This window comes from Bolinopsis microptera, chromosome 6 (genome assembly GCF_026151205.1).
Source record: "Bolinopsis microptera isolate Bmic1 chromosome 6, MBARI_Bmic_1.0, whole genome shotgun sequence".
In the NCBI taxonomy this organism is placed as follows: domain Eukaryota; kingdom Metazoa; phylum Ctenophora; class Tentaculata; order Lobata; family Bolinopsidae; genus Bolinopsis; species Bolinopsis microptera.
In genome coordinates, this window is record NC_087077.1 from 18,228,130 (window position 1) to 18,241,033 (window position 12,904).

The window sequence follows — 12,904 nt, forward strand, 5'->3', positions numbered from 1 at the left end:
TCATTCAAGTTGGCATTAAATTCATATATATAATGCCATTGAACTGTCGTGACAAAGCAGAATTTGTTCAAAATCACGAATGAGCAAAATTCTCATCTTTCGCACGTGCAAACTTTGAGCGAACGTTGCGTGCGCATCCAATATTCAATCACCTTAAATTTTTGCATTTTCGTAATTTATGTATAGTTTATTAAGCATGCAAAGTTTCAGAATATTTCAAGAAGAACTTTTATCACAACGGCACTCCAAAGTTGACAGAAAATGGTGAAAACAGCAATTTTCAGTGATTTTAGCAATTTTATATCAATTTAGGCGTGTCCCCACGTGTGCAACGTTTCGATTTTTAACTTTAATACTAGCCTAATGCACAATTTATACCTATAGGAAGCGGAACTGAGCTCCACAACCCAAGGCATGGCCCAACACCAAAGATTTTTGAAAAGTTGTTACTTTGTCAAAAATCAATGACGTCATCATACATACATGAAGAGGTCTCCTCCTAGTCGTTGGAGTGGCCTGCATCACACACATCTCTTCTACGGCGTAACATGTTCCTCCATTCCACTCGCTTTAGAGCCAACTGTTTTACTGCATCTCTGCTGATGTTATCGACACCTGTAAATTCAGCCGCATCCTCGAGTACACAGGCCATCCAGCCTTTGCGGGGTCGTCCTCTCAGTCTCTTTCCATAGTTTGGTTTCCAATCCAGTAAGAAATTGGGGAACCGCGTCTCTGGCATTCTGACAACATGTCCGTATCACCTTAGTCTATCCGCACCGATGAAAGTTTCGATAGACTTAATTCCAGCACGCCTGAGAACTTCTTCATTGGAGACATGGAAGAACCATTTTATCTTCAAGATTCTTCTCAGGGAGGTCAGATGGAAGACCTCAAACCGTTTCATCTGCTTCTTTGTTGTGTTCCACACTTCAGCTCCATATAACAGAATAGTAATAACAGCAGCCTTGTAGATACGGATCTTGGTGGGCGTTCTTATAGTTCGACTGTTCCATATCTTCCAAAGCTGATGAAACGCACCATTAGCACGCTGGATCCTGATGTCAAGATCTCGGTCAATGGTACCATCCCCACTGATGTTGGCACCAAGATAAACAAAGTTGCTGACCTGTTCAACAGGTTCTCCCTCCACTGTTAGCTTTATACTGTCTCTTTCGGTGTAAGGTCGCTGGGACGCACACTTGCTGATCGCCATGCATTGTGTCTTTTTAGCGTTGATCTTCAACCCAGCATAAGAGGTGTAATAAGCTATAAGATCAGTGGACTCTTGCAGCCCTTCTTCAGTATTGTCCATCACTGCCAGATCATCAGCGTAGTCACTATCCATGATAACTTTTTCATCTGCACCCTTTAGTTCCTTTTGCAGTACAGCACCATGACTGATTGCCTTGTGAACCTCGGCCAAAAAGATTCCAAAGTTCAGACAGAAATTAAATACAGGAGGGCCCTGGATATCACCCTGTCCAGTGCCCGAATTAACAGAGAACCAATCAGACATTTCACCATTCACCCTGACAGCACTCATGGTTCCGTTGAAGAATGCCTGAAAGATTCTAACATATTTCTCAGGAAGTCCATAGTGTCTCATGCTTGACCAGATAAACTCTCTTCTGATGGAATCAAACGCTGCCTTAAAATCAATGAAATTAACATAAAGTGGAATGTTAAACTCAATGCAGTTGTGAATAATGGTGCGGATGGAATAAATCTGATCAATACATGAGCGGTTCCGTCTGAACCCACACTGATTTTCCCTAAGAAGACACTCCATTCCAACATCCAGCCTCTTAAGAAGAACCATTTGAAGAACCTTAGAAGACGTTGCCCTAAGAGTTATACCCCTATTATTGCAGCAGTATGAGGTGTCTCCCTTCTTTCCGATAACCACTATAACACCTTTAAGCCAATCCTCAGGGATCACCTCTTCCTCCCATACCTTTTTAAACAGTAGCTCTAGTTGGCCAACAAGAGCACTTCCACCATACTTAAGTTGTTCATTAGTTATCTCATCAACCCCTGCACTTTTGCAGTTCTTCAGTTTCTTTAGAGCATAACTAATCTCATCTCTAGAAGGAGGTCCATCAGAACAAGAAAGGTAGTCAAAACTCGGTTGTGAGGGCACACCATCGAGGTCATCAAGATTGGCATCCGATAGTGGAGGATTTAAGAGCTCAGTAAAGTGCTCCTTCCACCTTTCCTTCTGACTGTCCGGGTCTGTAATAAAATGACCATCCTTATCCCTAACTGACATACCCACTTTCTTCTTCTTTTTCCCAGAAATCGTCTTTATCTTATCCCAAACTTCCCTTTGCTGGCCTTTCTTAGAAGCCTCCTCTAGATCAGTCGCTATTTTAGTAGCCCAGTTGTTGTCGTCAATTTTACAACTTTTCTTAACTAATTTATTAAGTTTAGAGTAGGCTGATCTATTGACGTTTGAAGTGGGATCCCTCCGTTTGAACATTCCCCGTTCAGTGGCGTAACGAAGGGCCCCGCTGACCCCGCTGTGCAGGGGGGCGCCGTCTTAGGGGGGGCGCCAAATCGTCGTTTGAATGTGGGACAATTTCGAAAACTTAACTAAAGTACTAGCAAAACTGCGCGTTTTGCTCTAGATACACACTTTATTAGAGATTTTACCGGCGTATCCTCTAAAATCACCTAATTTGTTCAATTTTAGGGAGGGGCACCAAAAGGGGAGGGGGCGCCAACAGGGGGGCGCCTTTTCGGCGGGGGGGGGGGGGGGGGGGGGGGGGCGCCAACAGGCAACGTTACGCCACTGTCCCCGTTGCTCTATCAAGTTCTTAGAGGTTTGCGAAAGGTGTTGTTCTTTAACCTTCCGGGGACGCTTTCCAAGCACTTCCATCGAGACATCAGTGACTGTCTGCTTGAAATTATCCCACATGTCCTCAAGGTTGACCTCATTAGCCAGACAATCAAAACGGTTCTGAAGAGCCACGTTGTACTCTTGAATCTTAGACGAGTTTCGCAAATGTTCGATAGCAGGCACATCGTGCCTTTTAGCAGTGATCTTAGCTACCGACTGCAGTTTGATTTGCAGCCGTCCACGAACAAGATAGTGATCTGAACCAATGTCCGCCCCACGACATACATTAACATCGAGTAGCGAGTGTTGGAATCGTCCACTAATACAAATATGATCTATTTGATTCACAGTTAACCCGTTGGGAGACCGCCATGTACCCTTGTAGATGTCTCTATGCTGGAACAGAGTTCCACCGATAACAAGTTGATTGGCTGCACAGAAATCCATGAGCCTGGTCCCATTGTCGCTTGATGAACTATGGAGAGATTCTCCACCAATAACTCCCTCGAATCCATATCTGTTTGAAGTAACTTTTCCATTGAAGTCACCCAGTAGCAGTTTCAGATCATGTCGGGGCAGTTCACCAAACGTGTCTGATAAAACGTTGTAAAAACGATCTTTCTCTCCGTCATCAGCACCGTCAGTCGGAGCGTAGGCTACAACAACAGATATGTTGAGGTGTTTGCCGTGTAACCTAGCTGTTAAGACCCGCTCTGATGTAGGTACATAAGAGATCAGGGAGTTCCTGACCTTTTTGGAAAGACATAGGCCAACCCCTTGCCTTTTGATACCATCTCCCCTACCAGAATGAATAAGTAGACTACCATTGTCCAAAAGTGTACTTCCAGATCCTGGCATATGAGTTTCAGTAATACCCAAAATATCAAGACTGTAGTGATCAATGTTCTGACTGAGTTGATAAAGCTGTGAAGATGAGCTGACTAAAGATAAAACATTCCAGGTTCCAAAGTACATTGAGTGTTTGCTGTAGTTGATAGGATTGGACTTGCTGAAATCAGTGTCAACATGAGCGATCTGTTGACTAATTACTCTGTTGTTATGACGAGCAACCACTCTTCTCATCAGGCCACTGGGGTCCCTGAGGCTTTGCCCAGTTGCCGTCATCCTGGTCTCACCCGACCTCGCAGAGGTAGAAGCACACCGTCCTTGATTTGTGTGTAATGTTTCAGTAGCAAACTTTTAGAGAGGAGAAGTTGCCAGCATCTCGCACCCGGTTTTTATCGACCTTTGCCTGTCTAGATCCATAGTGTTTTGTTGCACGTCATCTGTTTATACTGGAGTCACCCAGGACAGATTACAATGCTTAATAGTAGCACCTCGAAAAGGATGTGATTCTTCATCACGCACTATGGTCATTGGAATAGGAGAGGTTATTGGCTTCACCGCCTTCACGATCACTATTCCCTGAGATTATAAATAATCTCTTGCCACCAAACACCCCTTGATGACGTCATCAAGGGGTGTTATTGTTAAGGACTTCAAATAATTTTTGTATATAATGTAAACTAAAGTGTAAACAATTATATTTAAGACCTGTGGTCGGAAATGTCTGTATCTTTTATACTTTAGAATCTACGGACACCTAAATACAGGCTATAATTGACTGGCAAAGCGTCTATCCCTGAATATATACAGGGTGGGCCATAAAACACTACCCATCCATATCTCTTAAAATTGTTACAGCTCGCTGAGATCTTGATAATTATTTTCTTTCAGAATGGAAAAGCGCCATAACTTACGTTCTGATTAATATTTTTGTTTCAAATTTTTAGAGAATGTCAATCATAATTAGACACAACTTCGTGCCAAGTTTTGTGTGAGTCTGAGCTTCTCTGACAAAGTTAGCTCCTGAGCGTGCTAGCTTTAATTTCTCACCCATAACTGTTTACATTGGTTAATTTAGGAACCACCAAAAAAAATCCTGGGTAAAAATTAAAAAAACACTGATTTATTTATGTTTTACCAATTCTATTCACCATGATGCATCGCACATTCCATGTAGTGAGAAGAACGATATAAACAAGCAGGAAAGATCATCTGTGATAGTCCTTATCAGTTAAAATATAGAGAGAATGGAATGTCCGATGGATCATGGTGAATAGAATTGGTAAAACGTGAATAAATCGGTGGTTTTTTAATTTTTTTACCCAGGATTTTTTTTGGTGGTTCCTATTAACCAATGTAAACAGTTCTGGGTGAGAAATTCAAGCTAGCTCACTCAGGGGCTAAATTGGTCAAATAAGCGCAGTGAAGCTCGCACTCACACAAAACTTGCCACAAAGGTTTAGCTACTTGTTATTAACATTCTGTGAAATTTAGAAGCAAAATATTTATCAGAACATAAGTTATGCCACTTTTTGTTTTTAAAATAATTATCAAGATCTCAGCGAGCTGTAACAATTTTAAGAGATAAGGATGGGTAGTGTTTTATGGCCCACCTTGTACATACATATGTAATATGTATATATATGTATATATATATACATATGTATCACGACAATCTATCGTAAAACAGGGGTTCCAGAAAACCCACTTCTCGATACTCTTGAAACTTTTTTTGCACTCGATTTGGTCAACGTCTAGACGCCCTGCAAAATTTCAGATCTCTAACTCAATTTTGACATGGTTTTTAAGGCACCTGAATATGGCGATTTTTGGTTTTTTATCGAATTTCGTATAACAGAGTGCGCGTATTTTGTGCAAATTTCTTTAAAACCTCCACATAACTATTTCTTATTCCTGTCATCTTTGACATCGAATTAGAATGTTTTGAACTAAAAATAAATCTCCTGAACGACTTCCAATGAGCATTAATACCTGAAAAAACAGTAAATGGGGTATAATAGTATAGAATGTATAAGAGGCACGGTCATGCTTGCCAGCACTGTGATTAAAAACAAATAATAAACCGTTTTTATTAAAATTAGAAAGGAAGCATATTAAAGCTTTATTATTTCACTCATTTTAAAAACAATTGTACTCGTAGAATCAACTGAATCAAACAAAGATTCTTTTGATACGCTAATAAATATTCTTCAAGAAAATGAAAGACGCCACTAATATTCGCAATAAACATGCTACTAAAAATATTGTACGGTTGTCGGAATGATTACATTGAATTGCAGGAATGGTTTAGACATAAGCAAAACGGTTGAAGCCATACAAGTTTCACGAGAGTCTTAGTGAAGCGGTAAAAACTAAAAAGAAATACAAAAATAATCTGGCAATGTTTTGGACTTTTCATGAAACTGTCTATAAATCTTCCGAGGGTATTTGTTCCACGTAAAACTGATGATAACTTCCCCTAGTAGGCCAGAGCTGTTATTATGGCTGGTGAAAGCAAAATGTAATCCCCGAAATCAAAACAAAATGTAAACAGAATTTAAGGGAGAATGACTGTGGCTGTGTATAGGTAAAACTAAATGTAAACAGAATATAAGGGAGAATGAACTAGTCTGTAGTGGTGTACATATACTGTAGCTGTGTATACATATTCCCAGACATTATCATTAGGATTGTTTATACAGTATACGTGCCACCTTAGTCTTCTACTCTACATAAGAGAGCATAAAGGGAGAGGGCTTCAAAATAATTACGGCAGTACAATTTTTACACAAAGCTACAAAGGATAATGGATGTGTAAAAGGGGTTACGGAGGGGGATGGGTTATAAATGGCCAAAACGTGAGTACTGAGTACATAATATGTGAAAGGGTCCTTAAGTAAAGAGGATTATTCTATAACACAATAGCATTTCAGAAAGTAGGGCTTACTGAATAAATATCCGCAGCTAGAATGTCATCTGTATTCTGTATCTACAGCTTGAATGGACCATTTTGTGATCGACACGACATCTGTGGCTAGTCTAATTTGTTACTTGAGAAATTTCACATGGTTTTACAACTGTTATTTTGTTACTCTTTTGTATTACTGGTATTTGACTATGTTTCTATCGACGAAGCGCCTGATCTTGTTTATACAGCGACTTACAGAGCCTCTGATTTTAGTATGAAATGCAGAAATGAGTCTTGTTCGTCTGGACGGTTAGATTCACACTCACTGAGCGCCAGTACTAAACTCGATATTATTTCTTCAACTCTTAACTTGGTCACTAAAAGTTCAGCAATATCAGCTCGCAAATATCAAGTCTCTGAGTGCTGAATGGTCCAATTTCGTGTCCGGGTCTCATGTGCCGGAACACCAGTTACTTGGATTATAGTTACACATGTCTGACAAGGGGGGTGTGTTCGTCAGGAGAATCCGTGATGTTTGGAGCTAGATTCTGGGGTTCTGATGTACTATCGTAGGAGTTTGACTCGGAAAGGGGTGGAGGGGGAACGGGGGAGGGAGGGGTTTCTGGAACTTTCTCGTCAGGAAACACCGCTTGCTTGCAGCACGGACACACCCGCCGAGATTTTGTCAGCCAGGGGTCTATACAATGACTGTGAAAACCTGAAGTAAATAATAATGATGTGTTCGCTGTCTTAAGAAAACCATTTTCAGACAATAATCAGATCTCAGGACGTTTTAATTAAGTTCAACGAGAGAGATCTGTAGAATAATTTGATTTGTTCAACGAGAGCATGGGTTTATGTGAAATTTAATTACCATGATTGCATGGTAATATTCTCAGCTTGTCTCCTTCTTCAAAGTCATCCAAACAAATAGCACACATATCATAATCGTCTGTTTCGCTGAAAATTATGATCTTCAGCTTCTTGAGCTTGGATGTGGGAAGTCGTGCACGTCTGCGTCTCTGATAACGACGCACTTTCTTGATGACCTGAATTTAATTCGGGTTACACACAATCATTCTACTGTATCCGCGCCTTTCGTTTTTGTACATAGTTAATAATCATAGCGATTAAGTGAGTATTGTATATGCGGATTTGAAGCTCCCGACCGTAATCTCTCTTTGTGATCATCCCTGGCAACAAGCCAGATTTTGGAGGACCAAAAAGATCACAAAAAGCAATGGGTATCATAGAGCGTAACAATGACAGTGTGTCATATCAACTTTTGAGTAATTTATAGACATGTTATTCAGTAAAATGTGTTATAATATCTCACCAGGAATATGAACATGAGTAGGAAGCAGATTGAGATGACGATGAGGAATGGTACAATGTACATGTGCCAGGGTAGAGTGTAGTAGGGTGTTAACGTCACCAAAGCCCTGCAAGATATATGGTTGTTAGGCTTCGATCCAAAAACATTAAAGGACCAGTTAACTGAAAAATTTGTAGTCTCCAATTTGGCTAAGATTTAAATCAGCTGTGACAAACTGGTAAAGAATCGTATCGCCGAAAGAACCAACTCTCTAGCGTACGTGTAACGCGTGTTATTGCAATAATAAGCTGTGGCCGCGTGACGTCATAAAGTCCCTCAGTGCGCGCTTGCATAGCGTAATACAATGCACAAATGTTTATCATCGTCAATAAAACACGTGTAACTCACTCAAATTTTAGAGTTATGACTATTTCCCTAGTTCTACAAAATCCTTATAGTTTTGGCTATCACCCTAACTATATGAATAGCTGATTGGATGTACAGTGCTCACGTCAGGATTTTAAACAGTGACATAAGTTCTTGAACAGTGGCGGGTGAATGTACGGTTAGAAAGTTTCTGCTATTACAAGTTATGTCTAATGTCATATGTGATAATTTTGGATTGTTTTCATTGCTTCATTACAAACGAAGGGAGACTGTACCGATTATTTTTCCCCAGTACATGAAACTAATACACAAAATAATGTGCTATATATTAAATATAGCTGATCAGAGTGTAACTCTGTAATATAATATTACAGTTGTTCGGAAGAATGCGAGCAGTCGAATGGTTCGCTGTAAAAGACATAGTCCAGACAAGAAGTCTGGCTATTTTACGGCCGTTCCCATGGGACCATTAGTAGAAGTAGCTCCTATCAGAACGGTGCCGTGGGAACCGAAAAATACCCGGTCTACTAAATACTGATTGGAGTGTACAGTGTGCGGAGTGTTTTGAATTTGACTTACCTAGTTATCGTCCTACTTGTATGATCATAAAATTAAATACCAATTAGTGCAAACGTGTTCAGTCAATCGACCCACTGAACAACTATAGAATTTCCAAGACCCTATTATTCTTTGGCCATATATATTACGGCACGATCGATTCTTAGATGGCTAAACGACAAACGTTAATCTATACAATTCTTAAACTATGAGATAGCACTTTAATCTAAAAATACACTTTTATATTACTCCTGATTTTTACATTTCAATTTTCACGTAAAACATTGTAGCCATAGGTTGATCATGGACACTGACAGCTTAATTTTAGATAATAATGATTTATGAGTTTCTCTAAAGTTAACTCTAAACTTGTGTAGTCCAGTCATTTATGGACATTTATGGAATTGAACCTGCAAATTTTCGTATACTCACGAAATTTTGCAAAGACCTTCCCAAAAGTATGAATAAAGGATTTTCGGTTGGAGACATATTGACCACGCCGATATTGACCCAATAACGTAACCGACCCTTTGCTTCTGAAGGTCGTGGAGACTTCAAAATAGGCTTAAACGAAGCCGCATATGCAAGTTTATATAGGAGTTATTGAGCAACACATGGCCTAAAATCCTTACTTTTCGAGAAATTCGCCAAAAACCATTTTGGGCGTGGTGCTGTGCCCATTTTCGATAGGATCGTGATAGAGTCTTTAGACAGGGTGCAAAAGAACCGCAATTAGCATATTAATATATGACTTACGAAGAAACAGATGCCTTAAAGTGCTTACTTTTTCAGTTATTGGCGAAAAACTGATTTCCGGTTCCAGAAATCATGCAAAAATATGGGTGTCTCGTAAATTGGGCTATGAAGGCCAAACAGATTTTTGAATGAGTGCAAATTGTGCAGAATGGCCATGTTTATATACAACTTATGAAGCAACATGTACCCTAAAACACTTACTTTTCGAGTTATTTGGGGGAGAAACATTGTATTATGTCCATTTTTACCTGTAAAATACAGTCTCACGAGCTGCTCTGTGCGCGCAAGGGACTTTATGACGTCATCGCCAAAATAATACAAACGCTAATTACACGCGTTAGAGAGCAGTTAGAGATTTAGGAATTTCGACTCGTTGCTCAGTTTGCTATTTGTCACAATCTGTCAAAATATGAGGATAACTTTTTTTTCAGTTAACTGGTCCTTTAAATCATCTTTGTCACGAAAATTACCCGAAAATAACCCGAAAATAAATATTCAGTATTGATAGTGCGCGCGAATAATAAACTGCGCGCGTTCAGCGCAATGAATTCAAGAAAAAACAGGTCCGCGTGTTCCATAAGTCATATTTCCAGTGTCACGTGATTACACATATAACACTTAATCACCGTCACGTGTATATGGCGTGATACCTCGTTACAGTTGAAACACTAACATCACACTTAACAAAGAACATCATCATTCAAATTTAACGAAAGTGGTGGATAAGTTATGAGCAATGTTGCTACTTGAGGGTTTGCGGTCACTTACTACCGTTATTTTGGGAATCTATTTAGATATTTGCTAGGAGATATGATGTACCAGTTTTAACCAGTGCAGCCGAGGGACTTACGAAAAAAAAGAGAGACAATATAAAAATGTGTTTTGTTTTCCAGATGTGATCTCATGGAAAATATTTATATTCATATCCGATATCATTACATAATATTGCAACGAGAATAAAATGTAAAACAACTCACGATGGATTGACACTAAAAAGGTAGTTGTTTTTAAGCGTTTCTCCGGTCGACTGAAATAAACAAATATCAAAATCACCGATATTTCATTTCAGCATTATCTGCTAATTACTAAAATGTTGTCAAAAATGTCGGTATCTGAGAAAGAAGTTGTCAGCGTCATAGTGTATATAATATATACACTAGTGTATATAATATACATTATACACTAGTGTATAATGTATATATACACTAGTGTATATATACAACATGAGACAAAGGAACTAATTTCAAGTTGTTCGGGACCTAAATTGTATTACATTACATGACACTGTTTAGTATTGCTTGGTTTCCTCTCTATAATGATCGGAATTTGTAACTCATACTATTTTGTGTGGTAATGCAGTGCTCTAAAAGTCTAAATGTGCTGAACAAATTTCGGTCATTTTAATGTCATTGTTACTTGCAATGAACTAATCACAACATAGCTCCACACTTATTTTACGTTCTAATTCAGCATTATGGTGATTATAAAGAAGCGCAACAGGGATTTAAGACTATTGTGTAAATGATATTGAATGTAATTTTTCGATGTAATTTTTCAATTTCTATTACAAGGCTAACGAGTTCCTGCTCCGTTACACTAAATACACATGAAACCAAGGCAAGACCAAGGTTATGACACTGAACATAGAGGATCGATCTAGCGACCTCCGAAGTCGATCGGGAGAACCCATTGAAATGTGGATGATTTCGTTTACTTAGGATCCTGGATTAAGAGCACAGATCCGTCTTAGTTCCGACATAGTAGTAGTAAGACAAAAACAGAAATCGGATGACAAATCAGCAACGCATGACATCCGAGCAACAAAGCAAAGTTACAGAAACTATGAAGATACATACATATTTAATTAAAATCTCAACAATTCAATTAAAATCTCAACAATTAAATTAAAATCTCAACAACATACCAGTCCAACGAAAACGGCCTTGACTTGTGGATCTGCATCACCTGTAAGAGAACACTAGTTTACAAGGGATTTACACTCGAGTACACAGACTCTGAACTCTTATCCAATTTATTATCAGTTCCTTGGAATAATTGATTTCTTATCAGTCTATGCTTGCTGAAGGGTAAAACCTTAATTGCTTAATTGATCAATGTAAGTAATTTAGTCCTGGGTAATTCATTCGCTTTTTTATTGGTTTCATGGTTTCCATTTCAGGCGGATTAGCTTGTAATATTGGTTTATGTCCCTATGTTGTCCCACAGCATTGACGTATATCGTATTTTATTAAGGGCGAGGAAGTGGTTAGCAAATACGAATAAATAATTTAAAAATTACAACATTTTAAATACGGTCACTCCCGCGATTTAACGTTATGTATATATTATAATTTATATATATAATATTTTAAATAGCAAGAGTATTTCATATACCTTAAAAAGATGTTTGTAATTAAAACTTGATTTTAAACCACTTCCTCGATTAAATGACTGCTGTTTGACAGACAGCAACTTGTCAAGTTGTATTACGGATTACCTCATGCCCACAACTATTATTATAATGCAATGTGAAACACACTACCCAGCCAAGACAGGGCTCTTTCAAATTGTTGCAGTGCAAATTTTGTAAACTCAATAATTCAGGGTCTGAATTTCGATCGTAAAATACTGCATTTATAATTATAAATGTACTTTATCTCTAGCATATGACGGTTAAATTTGACGACTAAATTAGCAGGCAATTAAGGTAATTGTAATTAAGGTAGTTGATAAGAGTAATTAAAAAAAGCTGATATTTTGACAACGTACCATTCATGGGAATAAGTCTGTCATCCTGATCATTGTACACAATTACCAACTCATACCCTGCCTTTTCAGCATTTATCAGCTGAAATGTGTTATTGTTAGTTATTATATAATTAATTTGTTATTATGTAATTAATTAACTTGGGTTAACAATTTTTACTTGTGTACAGTAATACATTATTAGTTATACTATACAGTGTACAATGTATATTGTATACTGATGGTATTACCATCATGGTAACACTAGCCACGTCTTAGAGCGTGATATGATCATATCATGAGGATTGAGGATGTAGTTATTGTATCATTCGTTCATGACATGATACGAGATACATAATCTGTAAGTAGCTTAGGTCTAATTGGAAGCATTCACAGAGCGTTAGTGTTCAGTTATGTTACAACTTATATCTTACAAGGTTAGAATATATTACAGGGTTAGACCGTCATTCATATCAGTATTTACGTATAATAAAATATGTCACATAATGTAAGAAATATTCACATTATTATATACACATCTTAATGTAAG

General features: G+C 38.4%; 2 protein-coding genes across 2 annotated transcripts in view; both read right to left on the reverse strand.

Moving 5' to 3' along the window:
- Positions 1 to 757: 757 nt before the first annotated feature.
- On the reverse strand, positions 758 to 3,922 carry LOC134817469 (uncharacterized). Its single transcript, XM_063826608.1, has 2 exons — positions 2,788 to 3,922; positions 758 to 2,412 (listed from the first exon to the last, which is right to left on the reverse strand). Exons 1-2 carry the CDS (start codon positions 3,920 to 3,922, stop codon positions 758 to 760), a joined length of 2,790 nt encoding a protein of 929 aa, XP_063682678.1.
- Positions 3,923 to 5,771: 1,849 nt separating this feature from the next.
- LOC134816264 (E3 ubiquitin-protein ligase RNF13-like) overlaps positions 5,772 to 12,904 on the reverse strand; it is an 87,852-nt gene continuing 80,719 nt past the window's right edge. Inside the window, exons 6-11 of the mRNA XM_063825024.1 lie at positions 12,379 to 12,457; positions 11,534 to 11,574; positions 10,587 to 10,636; positions 7,930 to 8,035; positions 7,468 to 7,642; positions 5,772 to 7,311 (exon numbers count right to left, since the gene is read on the reverse strand). Of these exons, the coding sequence (XP_063681094.1) occupies positions 7,079 to 7,311; positions 7,468 to 7,642; positions 7,930 to 8,035; positions 10,587 to 10,636; positions 11,534 to 11,574; positions 12,379 to 12,457 (684 nt within the window). The 3' untranslated portion in view covers positions 5,772 to 7,078. The remainder of the gene's footprint in view (positions 7,312 to 7,467; positions 7,643 to 7,929; positions 8,036 to 10,586; positions 10,637 to 11,533; positions 11,575 to 12,378; positions 12,458 to 12,904) is intronic.

Bases quoted from the DNA above. Each gene is read 5' to 3' on its own strand.
- LOC134817469 (XM_063826608.1), bottom strand. From the start codon at position 3,922: ATGAGAAGAGTGGTTGCTCGTCATAACAACAGAGTAATTAGTCAACAG. The intron at 2,413-2,787 runs GTAACGTTGCCT...TTAATAAATTAG, and splicing joins AGAGCAACGGGGACAGTGGC to TTAAGAAAAGTTGTAAAATT.